The 21,696-nt window shown below is 43.7% G+C and overlaps 1 protein-coding gene across 4 annotated transcripts in view; it reads left to right on the top strand.

Moving 5' to 3' along the window:
- sgcd (sarcoglycan, delta (dystrophin-associated glycoprotein)) overlaps positions 1-21,696 on the top strand; it is a 1,159,024-nt gene that overhangs the window by 358,584 nt on the left and 778,744 nt on the right. For all 4 annotated transcript variants that reach the window (XM_059526671.1, XM_059526669.1, XM_059526670.1 and 1 more), the window contains exon 3: positions 6,353-6,454. In XM_059526671.1, coding sequence (XP_059382654.1) covers positions 6,353-6,454 — 102 coding nt within the window. The remainder of the gene's footprint in view (positions 1-6,352; positions 6,455-21,696) is intronic.

The raw sequence follows: 21,696 nt of genomic DNA, 5'->3' as shown, positions 1-21,696 counted from the left end.
GAGAACTACCGTCTTGCCACTAGATGAAGGCAAGCCAGTCACAAAGTCCATCGCTATGTGTGACCAGGGCCGCGAAGGGACCGACAACGGCTGAAGTAGCCCTGCTGGGGGTCGATTGGATCCCTTATCCGCAGCACAAATCGGACAGGCCGACACAAACCGTCGAGCATCCTGCACCACGGACGGCCACCAAACCCGCCGCTTGATCAACCTACAAGTACGAGTCGCTCCAGGGTGGCAAGCTAGACTAGAAGAGTGGCCCCACTGAAATACGCTAGTTCGGACTGACTCCGGTACAAAGAGCAGACCCCCTGGGCATCCAGCGGGAACAGAAGCATCGCGTAGTGCTGCGCGGACCTTGGACTCCTGAACTGAAACGTCCAAAATATAATGCCCAGCGAGCCTGCCTAGAATTTATTCTCTTGGCGGTGCGAATGTACTCAAGATTCTTATGATCAGTCCAACAGATAAACGGAAATCACGCTCCCTCTAACCAGTGACGCCACTCCTCCAGGGCCAGCTTGACAGCTAGTAACTCCCTATTCCCAATGTCATAGTTCCATTCCGCGGGGGTTAAACGATGAGAAAAGAAGGAGCAGGGATGTATTTTCTCATCCGAAGATGATCTTTGAGACAAAACTACCCCAACCCCCACCTCCGACGCATCCTCCTCCACAATGAACTGATGAGATGGGTCAGGGGTCGTTTAAATGGGTGCCGATATAAATTGACTCTTAAGGTTCTCAAACGCAGCTTGGGCCTGCGACGACCAACAGAATCGTTGTGTGAGATCAGTCAGAGGAAGGATGATCTGGCTAAAGTTCCGAATGAACCGCCTGTAAAAATGGGAAAATCCCAGAAAGCGCTTGACCGCTCTACGACTATCTGGGGAGGGCCAATCAGCAACTGCCTTTACCTTGGCAACATCCATTCGGATACCTTCAGGCGAGAGAATAAAACCCAGGAATGGAACCGACTGTGCGTGAAACTCACACTTCTCCAACTTAACGAATAAACGATTCTCCAGCAGCCGCTGGAGCACTCGCCTGACGTGCTGGACATGATCACGCTCATTCTGGGATAAAAACAGGATGTCGTCGATATAAACAAATAGAAACCGATCAACCATGTCTCGGAGCACGTCGTTGACGAGTGCCTGAAAGACCGATGGGGAGTTGGAAAGCCCAAACAGCATAACTAAATACTCAAAATGCCCTAAATGGGTGTTAAAGGCGGTCTTCCATTCGTCCCCCTCCCTAATCCGAACCAAGCACTGCGAAGATCCAACTTCGTAAAGATGGTTGCCCCCTGAAGGAGCTCGAAGGCCGATGACATCAACGGCAAAGGATAATGATTCTTTACCGTGATGTCATTCAACCCCCGATAGTCAGGGGTGCAACTATCCATCCTTCTTCTCCACGAAGAAGAACGCCGCCCCGGCTGGAGAGGATGAGGGACGGATAATGCCTGCTACCAGAGAATCATGTATATACCTCTCCATGGCCTCCCGCTCCGGACCCGACAGAGAGTAAAGGCACCCCTTATGTGGAGAAGTGCCAGGCAGCAGGTCAATCACACAGTCGTACGGGCGGTGTGGAGGAAGAAATGAAGCTCGGGACCTACTGAAAACCGCTCTTAAATCATGGTAAACCTCCGGTACATCCACCAGGTTAACCAGCTCCTCCTGCAACACAGAATGAGACAAGACAGGGGGAAAAGCAGCACCCTGAGCTAAACAGAGAGGGCTCCAAGCCAAAATAGAACCACGGGCCCAATCAATATGAGGGTTATGTTTAACCAACCAGGTGTGACCCAACACCACTGGAGCGGTGGGCGAATGAATGAGGTGAAATCTAATTTCCTCAGCATGATTACCAGACAAGGTTAATGTGACAAACTGGGTGGTGTGAGTGATATTAGTGAGATGGGTGCCACAAAGGGGGCCTGGAAGAAATAGGTTCAGCCAGTGCCACGGCCGAAATCCCCAGACGAGTTGCCAATCTGGAATCCATGAAGTCGCCCTCCACTCCAAAGTCAATCAATGCCGAAACCTGGAAAACAGCTCCCCAAAACTGTACTGAAGCTTGAAACTCTGAACGGCCACCAGGTGGCAGTCGAGTTGTAGTAACACTCACCATGCGCTCTCCCTTATGTGAAAAGCCTCGCCCTGCCACAGGGCATGCCGCTACCACGTGACCCGCCTCACCGCAGTACAGACACAGCTGATTATCCAAGCGACGGCGTCGCTCTCCTATTGTCAGCCGTGCTCTCCCAATCTGCATAGGCTCCTCCTCTGGGAAGATGCGACGTTGAGACATCGTGTCACATGCTGCTCCATACGGGACCCCGGTGACGTGTTCATGGGGAATCCCCTCTCTTCGGTGCTGAGAACGGAGAGTAATTCGGTCGTCGACCCGAATGGTGAGGTCGATAAGCCCATCCAAGCCAGGGGGCAGCTCTAGTGAATAGATCTCATCCTTTACATGCTCAGCCAGGCCGTGGAGGAAGTGAGCCCAGAGAGCCTTCTCATTCCAGCCGCAGGACGCGGCTAGCGTGCGGAACTGAATGGAGTAACTGGACACTGACTGCTCTCCCTGCTGAAGCAGCGACAATGCTCATGCTGCTTCAATACCGCGTGCCAAGCGGTAAAACATCTTGCGCAGCTCCCCCGAGAATGCCTCAAACGACGCACAACAGTCATGCTTGCTGTCCCACATAGCCGTTCCCCACTCTCTCGCTTAACCTACTAGGAGAGTGATGACGAACGCAACCCTGGATTGCTCCGTGGGGAAACAGGAAGGCTGGAGAGTGAAAGTCAGCGAGCACTGGGACAGAAATGACCGACATGAGTTGGGCTCACCCAAGTATGTAGCGGGTGGATTAAGTCATGGTTCCGCATGGCAAGGAGCAGGTGGGACAGACGGGGCAGCCGGGACAGACGAGGCAGCTGAAGGGCTGGCCTGCAGCTGGTCAAGCCGTTCTTCTAGCTGGTTGAGTTGAAGAGAGATCTCAGAGTAGGCGCAACGAGAAGCTGCGATTTCCTCCCGCTGTTGATCCAGAAGAGAGCCCTGCTATAGAAGAGCTTGGCGCAGCTCCGTTTCCTCTGCTGAATCCATTTAGTGGTGAGTAGATTCTGTCAGGGTGCGATCTAGACCGAGGACTCAGATGCAGAGTAAGGAAAAGGAGAATCTTTATGCTCGCCACAAAACACAAAAAAACATAAACAATAATAAAATGCTCTGGCGCACACAGAGATCTCCGTGCTGGCCGGCACACTGTGGACCACTCGCGCTGCCAGATATCTGAATTATGGATCCTTAGACAGGAAAACAGAAGGTGAGAATGAAACTTGGACACCACACAAAACACGGGCAAAGACAAAACAATCTACTCACGACGACAGACAGAAAAGCAGAGACATATAAGGGAGTGGGGGAACGAGTGACAGGTGGTGAAGAATCAGCTCGTGATCTGCACAACCCCACCACGATCAGCGCTGATTGCCCAGACCACGAGCTACCAAACAGACAGGACAACACAGACCGCAGGGGAAGCTGAGACGGCACCCTGCACCGTGACACATCTGCTATCAGAGAGTGAATATGCTTTCATTCAGCGAGTCTCTCAGGTGTTCCCCCATGTGCTTCTCTCACTTTCACTTTTCATTTTAATGGTGTATATAGTAATCATAAAATATTTAGAATCATAAAATATAATTAAAATAAAATAAAGCAGGGAACCACTTGTTATACATTATAGGTGTACACAAATACTATTTTATGTACTAGTTTAAATCACAGCGCACATGCCTTTCAAGCAACATACAGCGGTGTTGTGCATTTTGAGCAGTTGATGGGAAAAGTATTCTTAACCCTTGTGCATTGTTCAAATTCCCTACCCTTCGTTATGTTCGGGATGAAAACATCCACTCAATTAAACTGCTGTAAAAAGGTGTCATATTCATATTTTTTCTCATTTTTTTGCATAAATATGTTAATCAACTTCAGTCCTGATCAAAACTACCAAATGTTTTTTTTTTAAAAAATCCAAGATTTTAACTCTTTAATTGCCAAGTTCATAAATGATGTCACTGATTTGGGGGGAAAAACACACAAAATGACTTATTTTCAATATAAAAGTAATTGTGGCAGGATTTTTTTATTTTTTTTACTTTTTTAACAGTCTTGGGCATGTCAAAGATTAGTAGCAACATTGGCTTTGATGCATTTTTAGTTTTTGTGCAGCATTAGATTCATTTTTTTCTCCCTAATTTGTTGTTGGTGGCTGTTTTTGCCCCATTGACTTCCATTATAACGACATTTTTTGATTGCAAAGCCATGACACCATATAATCATGGATTCTTGATTGTTTGTTGTTTTCCCTTTTGGGAAGAGGTGAAATTTGTTATTTTTATAGTTGATCACTAGGTGGGACCATTAACCCTTTACATAGGCCTGTGCAAAAAAAAAGGCTTAGTTTCTGGCTTGTATATTGAGTTATATGGAGTATAACAGCAAATTATAGTGTTTGTGTGTGTGAGAGATTCTTGATTGTTGGTGGTTTTCCCTGTTGGGAAGAGGTAACATCTTTTATTTTTACAGTTGATCACTAGGTGGGACCATTAACCCTTTAGATTCCATGAACATAACGAATTGGTAGTGAATTTGCCCAGAGTGTACCGTTGAATTTTGGAAAAATATGGGTCAAAATAAGATTTGTCACCAAAAATCAAACACAGAGAAAGTTGTGGCCAAAATAAGACTCAACTTTACCCCCTAGTGGACGAAAATGTCCTCAACAATGCATAAGGGTTAAAATGCATTACAAATTCTGAATAATTTGTAATATATAATTATTCACGGTATTTAGAAGTGCCCATGATAACAATATCGTGCATATTCATTACCAAGATACATCGCATTACCCAATACCAGCACATGTCTAGTCACAAGCATTCCAATGCCCAGTTTTCCCAAGTGTTAACTATGCAAATGATAAATAATGCCTCTTGACTCAATCCACTCGGCCCGCTCTGCTTATCATCTCTTGCACATCTGCTATAAAGGCATGAATTTTTTTATTTTATTTTTTTTATATATATTTTATGGATTCCCCCAATCTTCTGCATGGCCAAACTCTGTATACGAAACATATTTATTTATTTATTAAAATGGATTTATTATTATGTAAACATGTTTAAATTGATAAAAAGGAACGATAAAAAGTGATACATTTCAGCCTGTCATGGTCTCTGTATTTGGGAATAAAATGTGTTAACTAGGCCTAGCCTATAACACTCAACAATAAGCCACCTTTTCAGTCGTTTTATTTTCATGGTACAGTTCACACATCCTTAGATGTAATCTAAACATTCCAAATTAATAATTTAATTTAATATTAATTTAATAAAATAACTTTTTTTGTGATTTCTAGTTTTTCATGTTGCAGTTTTAGCCTATTATTCTTGATTTCCCGCAACTTATTATTTAATTTTTTTTATGGTGTGAGTCAGAATAAATTGCAATGTGAATAAAGTCTCATGAACATGAAGCCTTGTACACATAGATATGTATGCTTATACAGTGGACCAATGGCTAATGTCAAGATTTTTTGTTCAAAAAGTTTCATGAGCCTGTAGATAGCAATGAAAGTCAAGTCAAGTCACCTTTATTTATATAGCGCTTTAAACAAAATACATTGCGTCAAAGCAACTGAACAACATTCATTAGGAAAACAGTGTGTCAATAATGCAAAATGATAGTTAAAGGCAGTTCATCATTGAATTCAATGATGTCATCTCTGTTCAGTTAAATAGTGTCTGTGCATTTATTTGCAATCAAGTCAACGATATCGCTTTAGATGTGACTCCAACTAAGCAAGCCAGTTGCTTGACTCAGTTGGGGGGCCAGTTCTTCTCTGACCAGACGAAACCAGTAGTTCAATTCCAGGCTGCAGCAAAGTCAGATTGTGCAGAAGAATCATCCTGATGGTCCTCTGAGACAAGGTCTTTACAGGGGATCTGTATCTGGGGCTCTAGTTGTCCTGGTCTCCGCTGTCTTTCAGGGCAGTAGAGGTCCTTTCTAGGAGCTGATCCACCATCTGGTCTGGATACGTACTGGAGCCCCTTAATACAACATAAGGAAATTGTGTAGTTTTAATTGTTTTCATAATGACTGTTCAATAACCATAAAATGCAGTAAGAGCCTTTGTGTAAATTTAAATCATTATAAAGTTATTTTTGTTTTGTTTTGAAATATTTTCACTATTTTTATATATCTGACTTTATCTTGCTTTAAAATGCTTAAGTGCTTTTAAACTTTAATTATTATTATTATTTTATTTCTTTCTGCAGGACGGCATGGGTCACCTGCGTATCACAGAAAGAGGCCTGAAACTGGAGGGTGATTCGGAATTCCTTCAGCCACTATATGCCAAAGAAATCCAGTCCAGACCAGTAAGTGCACGTCAGTGCCTATCAGTGCGATAATAAGGATGACTTATATTCTTTGTTTCACACAATGTCCAGGCAAAATAATATCAGAGAGGCTGCAGTGGATGGATGGCCTGATAAGGTGTAGGGTGGTGGTGTTGGTGTTATTTCATCTGTCTAGTAAGAGTGAGACTGGACAGAGTGAAAGACAGAGTAATAGAGAGAAACAGACAGAAGAGATGAAGTGAATAGCGATTGCTTGATGGGACAGGTGATGAGAAGAAACTCCCATCCACTGCATTAAGAAAAGACTTACTATACGAATTAAACAATCACCACACTAAAATAGTAACACCAGGTACAGTAAACAAAATAAATAAAAATGCAAACATGCATACATAAAAAGTGTATTTAGGAAACGTACATTTTCATATGTATGCATAAACTCTAAAACTTACATTATTAAACATGTATTTTATAAATGAATAAATATATTTTCATAAACTTGTTTTCTTCCAATTTCTAAATTTTAGTCCTAGCTTCACTAGTCATCCTAGTTCCCCTCAGGAACTCAAGCTGCATCAAAAACGCTATGGGAATGTCCCCAGCGTGACCACACTCTGAAATACATGTGTAATCAGTCCAATGGAAGGGCGAGACATCATAGGCGGGTGACGTAGCGACCAGGAAGCTATAAAAGCACCTAAGGTGGAACCGGCGTCGGCTTTCTGTCATTCAGCGAAGCATTCTGTGTTGTGTCAGACAAATCTCTGTTGTAAGTGTATTTGATGTTGTCTGTCTAAAAAAAGAAAGAAACAATGTCCAAGGGCACAGAGAAAACTAAAAATAATGGTGAAAGTGAGCAGCGTTTCAGGCTATGTGTTCCTCCCTGCCCTCGCTACATCACAAGTGTGGATACACAGATTTTGTGCATTGTTTGTTGGGGGCAAAGTAGGGGATGGCGATATGGGAAAATATATCATATCACATTTTTTATTTTTATTTATCACAATTCTTTGTCATGTTGGTTTTACTATTTTGCAAGTTTTCTGAGCATTACAGCCACAATTATTTCTCTATTATAAAGATCAAGACACTTAATATTATAAAGACAAAGACGCTTAAAAGTGGTTTTAAGCCTGAATGAGTTTTTCTTCTTCTGAACATAAATGCTAGGAATGTGGAAAACCAAACAGTTGCTGGTCCACAGTAACTTCCATAGTATTTTTTGCTACTATTAAATTCAATGTGAACCAGCAACTGTTCACTTATCCACATTCTTCAAAATATCTTCTTTTTTGTTCAGCACAATAATAAAATTAATAGAGGTTTGGTACAACATGACAGTGAGTAAATAATGACAGAAATAAAAATTTTAGGGTGATCTATCCCTTGACAGTAGGATGCATGTTTAATAGGCTTACTGTACCTTTAAGACCTGCACGCATCTAATATAAAGGAACATATACGTTTTTCTCTCAAATGTTTACTTTCATTTTAGACATAACCAACTTGAGTCTACATGTAAACCTTGTGTGTTTTGACAGTATTAGCGCAAAACACAACTTAGTTCAATAATCATGCGCTGAGGGGCTCGCTATCCATTTGGGGCTCTCCTTCCCAATCACAGGAAGTTCCCGAGGTTTGCTTTCAGGGGCAAAGCTTACCAATATCGAGTTCTTCCTTTTGGCCTAGCGCTCTCACCCCACACTCTTACAAAGAGTGTGGATGCTACTCTGGCTCCACTGTGACACCAAGGCATCCAGATACTAAATTATATCAACGATTCGTTGATTTTGGCTCAATCAGAGCAGATGGCGGTTCGAGATGGAAATATTGTTCTTGCTCACATGAAAGAATTGGGGTTAAGAATAAACGTTAAGAAAAGTGTGCTTTCTCCAATACAGAGGACCACTTATCTGGGTGTAGTGTGGGATTTGACCATGATGCAGACACAATTGTCTCCTGCTCTGATCGAGTCGATCCTCAAGACAGTCAAGAGAGTCAGAGATGGCAAGTCACTCACTGTCAAGCAGTTTAAGAAACTATTGGGTTTGATGGCAGCTGTGTCCAAAGTGATACCTTTTGGCCTGCTATACACGAGACTCCTACAGTGGTAGCTCAAGACCAAGGGGTTTGGGAGAGAGTACACTGGGAGGGGTTCCACATCAGGAGGGACCTCCTCTCACAGGCGGAAGGCACAATCTTTCAACACCGCCCGGAACTGTGGAAGTTATGGGTCTGGCCTCTGAGGGGGTGCAACTGGTAGCTTCCAGTCTCTCAACTGAGGTTGTTGAGACCATCCTCCAATCCAGAGCTCCTTCCACAAGGAAACTGTAGTGGACATTTTTCACTTTCAGGTGCAATCCCTGTGGAGTTTCTGCAGGCCCGTCTCTCTGCAGGGTTTACCCACTCCATCCTGAAGGTTTATGTGGTGGCCATTGCAGCCTACCACGCTCCTCTCAGTGGTCAGTCAGTGGGCAGACACCCTCTAGTTAAATGTTTCTTCAATTGAAGCTGAGGTCCCAGTACGATCTCGTGTCTCCACGTGGGACCTGGCTGTGGTGCTATAAGCTCTTTGTAAGTCTCCATTCAAGCCTATTGAAGAAATGTCTGATCGCTATCTGACAATTAAGACTGTCCTTTTTCTGGCTATTACTTCTCGAATAAGAGTTTGGGATCTTCAGGCCCTCTCCGTGGCCCCTTCTTATCTAGAGTTAGCGCCCGTCATGGCCAAAGTGTTTCTCTACCCTTGAGCGAGGTATGTCCCTAAGGTCCCCTCTGTTACACCACAGCCCATCATGCTACAGGCCTTTTTGTTCTCCTCCCTTCTGGGAGCCAGTCCAGCAGAACCGAGCACTGGACACATACATCCACAAAGCTGCCCTGTGGAGAAGGGCGGGCCAACCGCTTGTTTACTATGGTCCCCCTAATAGGGGTCTTCCTGCTACGAAGCAGACCCTCAGTCGGTGGATAGTTGATGCCATTGTTATTGCCTACGAGTCCTCTGATTTCTCTTCGCCAATGGGGGTCAAGGCTCACTCGACCTGACGTATGGCGGACTCCAAGGCCTTCCTAGCAGGTGTGTCTATGCAGGACATCTGCAAGGCAGCAGGATGGTCCATGCCTCTCACATTAGTCAGATTCTATAACCTAGATATGCAAGCCACTCCCAGCTCTTTTGTTCTCTTGTCTTAGCTGTGCTCTTCAACACTTGGTAGGGATTTCCGGCATAGGTATTCTCATTCCCATTCCCATTCCCATAGTGTTTTCGACGCAGCTTGAGTTCCTGAAGGCGAATGTCTCCAGGTTACGTAAGTAACCATGGATTCCCCAAGGGAACAAGATGCTGCGTCTCAGGGCCATACTTCCAGCATCCCTGCAAAACTTGCTTCATTCCTAGAAGCTGATGTTGGTTCCACCTCATGTGCTTTCATAGCTTCCTGTTTGCTACGTCAGCCGCCTATGATGTTTCGGCCTTCCATTGGACTGATTACACATGTGATTCAGAGTGTGGTCATGCTGGAGGTGTTCCCTTAGTGTTTTTGACGCAGCCTCTCATTCTCGTCGGGGAGTCTGTTGATCACTACAAGTTATGAGTTTAGGAGAAAATGGCAATGAAATTTGGCTAGTGGGTTTTGCAAGCTGAGCCAATCCCTTTGTCTACAGGTATATAAGGCGACAGCGTGCATCTCATTCAGATTTTTTGTTATATGTTTGCTACAAAGCCGGTAATTTTTGTGTTCATGAAGAGCTGTTCCTGGTTAGTGTAACGGCGCAGGACAGCAGTTTCCCTTCAGCAGTAATTACCCTGGTGATTCACCCATCCCGGTTTCCCTGGCTCAAGCAGGGGACTGCTGAATTGTCAACAATTGCAGCAACACAGGGTTGTGACAGTGTTCAGGTTGTGGTGTTTTCAGTGTACCCCATATGTCATTCAACATAACTCGTAGTGACGACAGATAGGAAACATCTCGGTTAGATATGTAATCCTCATTCCCTAATGGAAGGAATGGAGACTTTATGTCCCCATGCCACAGCCTTGAACTATCTGCTGTGGCCGGGACACGTTCTCGACTCCTCAGTGTAAAACCTGAATGAGTGGATGCACACTGTCTCCTTATATTCCCATAGGCACAGGGAGTCGCTCAGCATGCAAAAACAAATAGTCAATTCCCTCCATCAAGGAATGTCTCAGTTACATATGTAACCCTCGTTCCCTGAAGGAGGGAACAGAGATGTTATGTCAGAAAGAGACTGACGAATGGGATCTCGCCCGAGAGCCCAATCACCTTCGAGTGGTTATAAAACGAGCCAATGGTACACAGAGTAACTTGTCATAATAATATTGGTCTGTGGAATTTGCATTTGCAGAGCGGGTATATAAGGAGCAGTGTGAGCAACTCGCATTCAAGTCTTCGCTGAGGAGCCGAACCCAGAGATCCAGCCGTTCAGTGGAACAGCGATGTGGCAAGGGGACGTAACGTCTCTGTTCCCTCCTTCAGGGAACGAGGGTTACATACGTAACTGAGATGTTCCCTTTCAGTCGGTCACATTCTACGTTACATCATGTCAAGTCAAGTCAAGTCACCTTTATTTACAGTATATAGCGCTTTAAACAAAATACATTGCGTCAAAGCAACTGAACAACATTCATTAGGAAAACAGTGTGTCAATAATGCAAAATGATAGTTAAAGGCAGTTCATCATTGAATTCAGTGATGTCATCTCTGTTCAGTTAAATAGTGTCTGTGCATTTATTTGCAATCAAGTCAACGATATCGCTGTAGATGGAGTGACCCCAACTAAGCAAGCCAGAGGCGACAGCGGCAAGGAACCGAAACTCCATCGGTGATAGAATGGAGAAAAAAACCTTGGGAGAAACCAGGCTCAGTTGGGGGGCCAGTTCTCCTCTGACCAGACGAAACCAGTAGTTCAATTGCAGGCTGCAGCAAAGTCAGATTGTGCAGAAGTATCATCTGTTTCCTGTGGTCTTGTCCTGGTGGTCCTCTGAGACAAGGTCTTTACAGGGGATCTGTATCTGGGGCTCTAGTTGTCCTGGTCTCCGCTATCTTTCAGGGCAGTAGAGGTCCTTTCTAGGTGCTGATCCACCATCTGGTCTGGATACGTACTGGATCCGGGTGACTGCAGTGACCCTCTGATCTGGATACAGACTGGATCTGGTGGCTACGGTGACCTCAGAATAAGAGAAAAACAGACAAATATTAGCGTAGATGCCATTCTTCTAATGATGTAGCAAGTACATAGGGTGTTATGGGAAGTGTTCCCGGTTCCGGTTTACCTAATTAATGCAGCCTAAAAATCCTTTAATGGATTTGGATATTAAAAGCGTATTAGTATGTAATGTGTAAGCCAGGTTAAAGAGATGGGTCTTTAATCTAGATTTAAACTGCAAGAGTGTGTCTGCCTCCCGAACAATGTTAGGTAGGTTATTCCAGAGTTTAGGCGCCAAAGAGGAAAAGGATCTCCCGCCCGCAGTTGATTTTGATATTCTAGGTATTATCAAATTGCCTGAGTTTTGAGAACGTAGCGGTCGTAGAGGATTATAATGTAAAAGGAGCTCATTCAAATACTGAGGTGCTAAACCATTCAGGGCTTTATAAGTAATAAGCAATATTTTAAAATCTATACGATGTTTGATAGGGAGCCAGTGCAGTGTTGACAGGACCGGGCTAATATGGTCATACTTCCTGGTTCTAGTAAGAACTCTTGCTGCTGCATTTTGGACTAGCTGTAGTTTGTTTACTAAGCGTGTAGAACAACCACCCAATAAAGCATTACAATAATCTAACCTTGAGGTCATAAATGCATGGATTAACATTTCTGCATTTGACATTGAGAGCATAGGCCGTAATTTAGATATATTTTTGAGATGAAAAAATGCAGTTTTACAAATGCTAGAAACGTGGCTTTCTAAGGAAAGATTGCGATCAAATAGCACACCTAGAAGAATTGACAGAGCAACCATCAATTCTTAGACAGTGTTCTAGGTTATTACAAGCAGAGTTTTTAGGTCGTATAATTAACACCTCTGTTTTTTTCAGAATTTAGCAGTAAGAAATACTCGTCATCCAGTTTTTTATATCGACTATGCATTCCATTAGTTTTTCAAATTGGTGTGTTTCACCGGGCCGCGAAGAAATATAGAGCTGAGTATCATCAGCATAACAGTGAAAGCTAACACCATGTTTCCTGATGATATCTCCCAAGGGTAACATATTAAGTGTGAAGAGTAGCGGCCCTAGTACTGAGCCTTGAGGTACTCCATACTGCATTTGTGATCGATATGATACATCTTCATTCACTGCTACGAACTGATGGCGGTCACATAAGTACGATTTAAACCGTGCTAATGCACTTCCATTAATGCCAACAAAGTGTTCAAGTCTATGCAAAAGAATGTTGTGGTCAATTGTGTCAAACGCAGAACTTAGATCCAATAAAACTAATAGAGAGATACACCCACGATCAGATGATGAGAGCAGATCGTTTGTAACTCTATAGAGAGCAGTCTCAGTACTATGATACGGTCTAAATCCTGACTGGAAATCCTCACATATACCATTTTTCTCTAAGAAGGAATATAATTGTGAGGATACCACCTTTTTTAGTATCTTGGACAGAAAAGGGAGATTCGAGATTGGTCTATAATTAACTAGTTCTTTGGGGTCAAGTTCTGTTTTTTTTGATGAGAGGCTTAATAACAGCCAGTTTGAAGGTTTTGGGGACATATCCTAATGACAATGAGGAATTAATAATAGTCAGAAGAGGATCTATGACTTCTGGAAGCACCTCTTTTAGGAGCTTAGATGGTATAGGGTCTAACATACTTGTTGTTGGTTTAGATGATTTAACAAGTTTATACAATTCTTCCTCTCCTATAGTAGAGAATGAGTGGAACTGTTCCTGAGGGGGTCTATAGTGCACTGTCTGATGCGATACTGTAGCTGATGGCTGAAAGGTTGCAATTTTATCTCTAATAGTATCGATTTTAGAAGTAAAGTAGTTCATAAAGTCATTACTGCTGTAGTGTTGGGAAATTTCAACACTTGTTGAGGCTTTATTTTTCGTTAATTTAGCCACTGTATTAAATAAATACCTGGGGTTATGTTTGTTTTCTTCTAAAAGAAAAGAGAAGAAAAGTAATCGGATCTAGCAGTTTTTAATGCTTTTCTGTAGGATAGGTTACTTTCCCGCCAAGCAATACGAAATACCTCTAATTTTGTTTTCCTCCAGCTACGCTCCATTTTTCAGGCTGCTCTCTTTAGGTTGTGAGTATGCTCATTATACCATGGTGTCAAACTGTTTTCCTTTACCTTCAGAAAGAGACTGACAAATGGGGTCCCTTACAAATCGCTACATGGCTGTCTTCCAGTGACCCGTGTGAGTGATAGCACCGTGTCTTGAGGCCAGCATGAGCGAGGGCCTATAGCTAACACAGAATACACTGGGTAGCATATTCCAACTGGATGTATTCTAGCAGGCTGCCTGCTCGTAGGAGGACTTTGGACATAAACACGTGGGATTACACAGAAAGGGGAATCACAACACATGAAGGCACCTAGTCCCACACAGGGCTGACCGAAGGGGCATGTACGCAAGTGCTGGACATCAACAGTGCTGGAGGAACCCAGGGTTCTGAACTGAGGAACTCACCTTAGGGGAATAGCGTATGCATCCAGTCCGTGGAGTGGAATGGCGCAGCAAGCGGTTTGCCGCCGAGCAGGTCCTTACTGGCCCGAAGGGGCGAGTACCCGGGAGGACACGGGCTCTACACAGAGATTATAAAATCTCACAAACGTGTTAGGTGTCGCCCAGCCCGCAGCTCTACAGATGTCTGTTAGCAAGGCGCCATGCGCCAGCACCCAGGAGGAAGCTACACTCCTAGTTGAGTGAGCTCTCACCCCTAGGGGGCATGGCAGGTTTTGAGCCTGATAAGCCCAGACAATAGCATCTATAAAACTATCCAGTGGGATACCCTCTGCGTGGAGACATCCTTTCCCTTCTGCTGGCCTCCGTAACAAAGAGCTGGTCTGAGGTTCTAAGGCACTGAGTTCTGCCTCCTCCAGGGACAGCTCTTGCAAGTTCACCATCTGATCCCTAAAAGGAGTGGTGGGAACTTTGGACACATACCCAGGCTGGGGTCTCAAGATAACGTGAGAGTTGGCCAGCCTGAATTCCAGGCACGTTTTGTCAACTGAAAATGCCTGCAGGTCCCCGACCCTCTTCACCAAAGCCAAAGCCGCCAGGAAAGCAGTTTTCAATGATAGAAACTTTAGCTCTACTGAGAGCAAGGGTACGAAGGGAGCCCTCTGCAGTGCCAATAGAACCACTGCGAGGTCCCAAGAGGAGACTTGCTGAGGGCGAGGCGGATTAAGCCGCCTTAAGCAAGGCAAGTTTATTTATATAGGACATTTCGTACACAATGGTAATTCAAAGTGCTTAACATAAAATAAAGTAAAATAGTCATTAAGAAATAATAAAACAAAAATAAAAACAAGCAATTTTAAAACTTTGGAAATTATTTAAATATTGACTTATTTAAAATGAATTTAAACCAGTTAAAAATAGAAAATGATTGTACTTAAAATACAGTGAATACGTAAAATACTGTGCAATCAGTTCGGACATTACACAGTGCTCATTCAATAAATGCACAGCTAAACAGATGGGTTTTGAGTCTAGATTTAAATCTGACTAGTGTTTTAGCACATCTGATCTCTTCTGGAAGCTGATTCCAGCTACAGGCGGCATAGTAACTAAAGGCGGACTCCCCTTGTTTTGTGTAAACCCTTGGTATTTCTAACCGACTCGATCCTAATGATCTGAGTGCTCTTTTAGGTTTATATTCAGTGAACATATCTGCAATATATTTCGGTCCTTGGTCATTGAGTAATTTATATACAAGTAAAAGTACTTTAAAATCAATCCTAAATGTAACTGGAAGCCAGTGTAAGGACTGGTGTGATATGCTCAGATGTTCTGGTTCTAGTCAGAATCCTGGCAGCAGCATTCTGGATAAGCTAAGTCTAATTGTCTTTTTGGGAAGGCCAGTGAGGAGCCCATTACAATAGTCCACCCTGCTGGTCATAAAGGCATGAACAAGTTTCTCCAAGTCTTGACTGGAAACAAAACATTTAATTATTGCAATATTTTTTTAGATGATAGTATGCTGATTTAGTTAATGCTCTGACATGACTACTGAAACTGACGTCTGTCTCCTGAATCACGCCAAGATTCCTGACTTGATTTTTAGTTGTTTGACCCCTAGAGCCAAGGTATGCATTCACCTTGAAAACTTCATCTTTGTTTCCAAATGCAATAACAGTTTTTTCCTTGTTTAACTGAAGAAAGTTCTGGCACATCCAACTATTAAAGGGTTAGTTCACACAATATTCAAAATTATGTTATTAATAACTCACCCTCATGTCGTTCCAAACCAGTGAGACCTCCGTTTATATTCGGAACACTGTTTAAGATATTTTAGATTTAGTCCGAGAGCTCTCAGTCCTTCCATTGAAACTGTGTATAGGGTCTACTGTCCATGTCAAGAAAGGTAAGAAAAACATCATCAAAGTAGTCCATGTGACATCAGAGGGTCAGTTCGAATTTTTTTAAGCATCGAAAATACATTTTGGTCCAAAAATAGCAAAAACTACGACTTTATTCAGCATTGTCTTCTCTTCCGTGTCAGTTGTGAGAGAGTTCAAAACAAAGCAGTTTGCGATATCTGGTTTGCAAACGAATCATTCGATGTAACCGGATCTTTTTGAACCACTTCACCAAATTGAACTGAATCGTTTTAAATGCTTCCCGTCTCCAATACGCATTGATCCACAAATTACTTAAGCTGTTAACTTTTTAAATGTGGCTGACACTCCCTCTGAGTTCAAACACACCAATATCCTGGAATAATTCATTTACTCAAACAGTACACTTACTGAACTGCTGTGAAGAGAGAACTGAAGATGAACACCGAGCCGAGCTAGATAATGACTCGTTCACGAGTCAAGAACCGGTTGCATCGGTTTTCGGATCGCCAGTAGTTCTTTTGTACAGTTCGATTCAATAAACCGGTTGAAGAAAACGGTTCACCGGTTCTTTTGCGCTCTACGTAATGGCGTAATTGGCGATGATTGCCCTTGATTCAAGCCTTCGGTTTACCTGGGCTCATAAAATGAGCACAGAATCAGTTCAGAATCAATCACCAAAAGAATCAGTTTGGTTCAGACGCTCTGTGTGTCGGTCTGCTTCACTCTGAATCACACATGCGCAGTATCATCAGCTCCTCGGTTCTCGAATCGGACGTGTCTGACAGAAGCGGTTCTTGACTCGGCTAAATCTAAAATATCTTAAACTGTGTTCCGAAGATAAACGGAGGTCTCACTGGTTTGGAACGACATGAGGGTGAATTATTAATAACATCATTTTGATTATTGGGTGAACTAACCCTTTAATTTCACCAATACATTGGCAGAGGGAGTCAATGGGGCTGTAGTCATTTGGAGATAAGGCTAGGTAAATCTGGGTATCATTAGCATAGCTGTGATAGGCAATTTGGTTCTTTCTCATTATTTGACTTAGTGGGAGCATATAAAGGCTAAACAAGAGCGGTGCAAGAATTGACCCTTGTGGGACTCTGCATGTGGTGGACGTCCACTTAGACTTATGCTCTCCTAGACTCACATAATAGCCTCTCCCTGTTAAGTATGACCTGAACCATTTGAGTTCCATCCCAGAAAGCCCGACCCAGTTTTCCAGTCTTTCTAGTAGTATGTTATGATCAACAGTGTCAAACGCAGCACTGAGATCTAGCAATACCAGCACTGATATTTTGCCAGAGTCAGAATTTAAGCGAATATCATTTATTATCTTAATGAGTGCTGTCTCTGTGCTGTGATGTGGTCGGAAACCACATTGAAAATTGTCCAGGTATTCATTTGAGTTTAAGTATTTGTTCAGCTGACTAAAAACAACCTTTTCTATAATTTTGCCTATAAAAGGAAGATTAGATATTGGTCTATAGTTGCTCAAAATGGTGTTATCAAGATTGCTCTTTTTCAGGAGGGGCTTAACAACTGCAGTTTTCAGGGAGTTTGGAAATGTCCCAGAAAGAAGTGAGGCATTCACCACTTCTAAGAGATCTGCTTCTAAACAATTTAGCACACTTTTGAAAAAAGATCTGGGAAGTGTGTCAAGATAGCAGGTTGACGATTTTAGGTGATACACTATTTCTTCCAAACTTTTGCTATCAATTGATTCAAAAGTAGACATAGTATCTTTTTGATATTATGGCCAAATCTGTCTGACCTCTGCATTTCTTGAGGATGTGCCAATCGCCTTCCTGATATTGATGATCTTCTCAGAAAAGAAGGAAGCAAACTCATTGCATTTGCTGTAGAGTTGTTCTGATTCTGATACTAGTATCGGAAATATCTCAGATACCACAACAAATTCTGGCATCGGCATCGTCGAGTACATGAACCCATATACCGATCCGATACCATTTTCAAGACCTAGTTATGACCGCTAGCTTTGCCTAACCGCTGCACGGTTCTTCTTCGCTACTCAGAATGCATTGCAAACACAGGAAGTTGTGCTGTGTTGCCACAAGCAATCCCTGTTTAGAGCAGCGAAGAAGAAATGAAAACGCGTTAGCAGCACTGATCTATATTTGACTGGATCGCTCATCTCATTCTAAACTGCCAACAGACTGTGAAGCAGCTTCTATATTATAGATCAGTGGTTAGCAGTATGTCCGCTGTATAGCAGTATTTCAGACTGGACCAACCAGACAGTAAAACAGCGACTAGGGAAGCCACAAGTACTGGCACTTCACTACCAAGTCGGTGCTGAAAATTAAAAAATGTGATGATACTAGCGTCTCTGTAGTACCGGTAGTAAGTTACCGACTCCCGAGTATATTCGGTACCCGCAGCTGAGTTCAGTCGCTTCTGTGTTAGTCTAAGCGCAGGGCTCCAGACTGTAGCCAAATATATACTAGTGTCTGTGAATATTAAACTGCAAAATACTATTTAAATATTACTCCTACAAATTCTACATCTCTGTGGGTGATGGGCACAGATGCGCGGGAGCTCGCTGTTTTGTAGTCTCTGTCGTGTGTTACTATATGTGGACACGAACGCATAAACCGTCACTTCATGAAAATTTACCGTTTCATTTGAGAAAACTGTCATATAATAAACACAGACACTCAAAGATCTTCATGGCAACCCATCAAAATAAATGTTTGGTTTAACGTGAGTAAACTGACAGTATATTAAGCTACTGTTGTAGCCTACAGTAGATTTAGCTATGTCTCTATGTAGTAATAATAATTTGTCTCTATTAATAATAATTATGCCTAAATGGTTGCTTGTTTTTTTACTTGTTTTGTTGTAAAGAGATTATCTGATTAATATATAATTTTTTATATTCCTAGACTTATTTGTTGCAGTTTTTTATACAGTTATATTGTAAAACTAAAATAACTTTTTTAGTTTGCGGTGTTAGATTTTTGGCTGCATTTGAAGTTCTTTTTCGCTTAAGAAAATAAATAATATTACTGTCAAATTCATGTCAGATAATAAAAATAGTGTAATAAATACAGTAGTTCACCATGTATTTGTTCATGATTTATTAAGGGATAAGTCTGAAGCACACCATAAAATAATTCTAGCAATTTACACAGGGCTAGTAGTATAAACAGCTATATATACAGATACACACCCAGGTATCGGATCAGTACTCGGTAAATGCCGATACCGAGACCCCAGATATCGGAATCTGTATAGGGAAGAGAAAAAGGGTATCGGAACATCTCTAATTTGCTGTCGGAGAGCATTTCACTGGAAATCTGACTTGGGGGGGGGGGGTGGTTGGGGGTTGTCAGTTTCTCAACAGTGGCAAAAAGAGTATGAGTGTTGTTTAATTTACTGTTTATAAGGTCTTCATTGAGGACTGTTGCGCTATTTTTTTAGTGAGCGAATGTTTAAAAATGCTAAATTGATTGCAGTGCTTTGTGTCTTTACATCAATCTTAGTTTGATGCATAATAGGCTGCAGATTAGATGAGTTTGCCCTTTGGCTTGAAAAAGCCTTAGAATTTCTATCACGTGATAAAACTGAAATAGAGAAAGCTACAGGCACACTGGGTTCCCGCTTGTTCTGTAAATATTTGTGAATGTTGCTGCTATTATAGCGGGACCCGACACATATCACTGAGAGCTGCTATCATAGACACATATCACTGAGAGCTGCTATCATAGACCTTTAGGGTGGAAGGAGACAGCCTTTGTTCCAACCCCTTCCTGAAGAAAGGAAAGCACTGACCCGATCGGGCATTTCCAGGGGTCCTCATGACGTGAAGAACACCAAGTGACAAAGAGGTTCCACTTCAAAGCATATACGCACCTGTCTGGTGGACACGGCTCTAGCTGAAGTGATGGTAGCTACCACCTGAGGTGGCAAGATACCTAAACCTTGCGTGACCCATCCAGAACCCACACATGTAGGTTCCAAAGATCGGGACGTGGGTGCCAGAGGGTGCCCCGTCTCTGAGAAAGGAGGTCTTTCCTCAGAAGAATTGGCCAGAGAGGGGCTGTCGCGAGGAGTACAAGTTCGTGGAATCAGGTCCGGCTGGGCCAGAGAGGCGCAACCATGAGGACCTGCTCCTCGTCCTCCCTGTTCTTGCAAAATGTCTGTGCCAGAAGGCTCACTGGGGGAAACGCATACTTGCGCCGGTCCAGTGGCCAGCTGTGTGCCAGAGCGTCCATGCCAAGGCCCTCGATCAAGGAGTAAAACAACTGTCAGTGGGAATTTTCTGGAGAGGCAAACCTGAGCGTCTCCGAAGTGTTCCCAAATCAGCTGAACCAACTGGGGGTGGAGTCTCCATTCCCCGGGACGAGACTGCTGCTGTGAGAGCTCGTCGGCTGCACGATTGAGCCTGCCCGGGATGTGAATGGCACGAAGTGACCTCAGATGCTTCTGACTCCACAAGAGGAGATGGCGAGCGAGTTGCGACATACGGCGGGAGCATAGACCGCCCTGAGATTGATGTAAGCTATGGTCGCAGTGTTGTCTGTACGGACCAGAACGTGCTTGTCCTTCAGCCGGGCCCTGAAGCAGTGCAGAGCAAGCCGTACTGCAAGCAACTCGAGGCAATTGACATGCCACTGAAGTCGGTGTCCTGTCTAGACGCAGCATGCCCGTTGCATATGGCACCCCAGCCCATGACAGATGCATCTGTTGACACTACAACATGTCTGGACACGAACTCTAGGGGAACGCTAGCCCGTAGAAACGAGAGGTCCAACCACAGGGTAAAGGTTTGGAGGGAAGCCAGAGTGACGGTCACTCGGAGTGTGCCCTGTTGCCATGCCCATTTTGGGACTCGGCCGTGAAGCCAGTGCTGAAGCGATCTCATATGGAGTAACTGAGTGGTATGACTGCCGCCGCTGATGCCATATGCCCCAGGAGCCTCTGAAACAGTTTCAGTGGAACCGCTCTCTTGCCCTCAAATTGTCTCAGGCAATTCAGCAGTGACTGCGCGCTCGTTCGTAAGCTGCGCGAACTTGGTGACTGAGTCTATTTCCATACCGAGAAAAGAGATCATCTGCACAGGGGAGAGTTTGCTCTTTTCCAGTTGACCCAAAGACCCAGCCGGGTGAGGTGTCTGAGCACCAGATCCCCGTGCTTGCACAACTGCGCTCAAGAGTGAGCTAGAATCAGCCAGTCGTCGAGGTAGTTGAGGATGTGGACACCTCATTCCCTGAGAGGAGCCAGGGCTCCATCCACGACTTCGTAAAGACACAGGGAGACAGGGCCAACCCGAATCGGAGAACCTTGTACTGAAATGCCTGTCCCTCGAAATCAAACCGAAGAAACAGTCTGTGTCGAGGAAGAATGGAGACATGAAAGTACATGTTCTTCAGGTCGATTGCTGCAAACCGGGCACTTGGGCATGCACATCTTGAACGGAAGTCTGTGAAGAGTTCAGTTCAAGGCATGCAAGTCCAGGATTGGCTGTAATCCCCCTGTTTTCTTGGGTACTATGAAGTAGGGGATGTAAAAGCCGGACTTCATGTCGGCTGGAGAGGCCGGCTCTATCGCACCCTTTGCCAGCAGGGTATCGACCTCCGCACGCATGACAGGAGCATCCTTGCCCACCATCTTCGCGTGAATACCTCAAAACCTGGGGGGGACGCCGGGTGAACTGAATCACGTAGCCGAGCCTGGTCGTTCAGA

Source organism: Carassius carassius, chromosome 36, assembly GCF_963082965.1.
Source record: "Carassius carassius chromosome 36, fCarCar2.1, whole genome shotgun sequence".
Lineage (NCBI taxonomy): Eukaryota > Metazoa > Chordata > Actinopteri > Cypriniformes > Cyprinidae > Carassius > Carassius carassius.
Note: the sequence above shows the minus strand (reverse complement) of the source record. Positions and strands in the feature narration are given on the sequence as shown.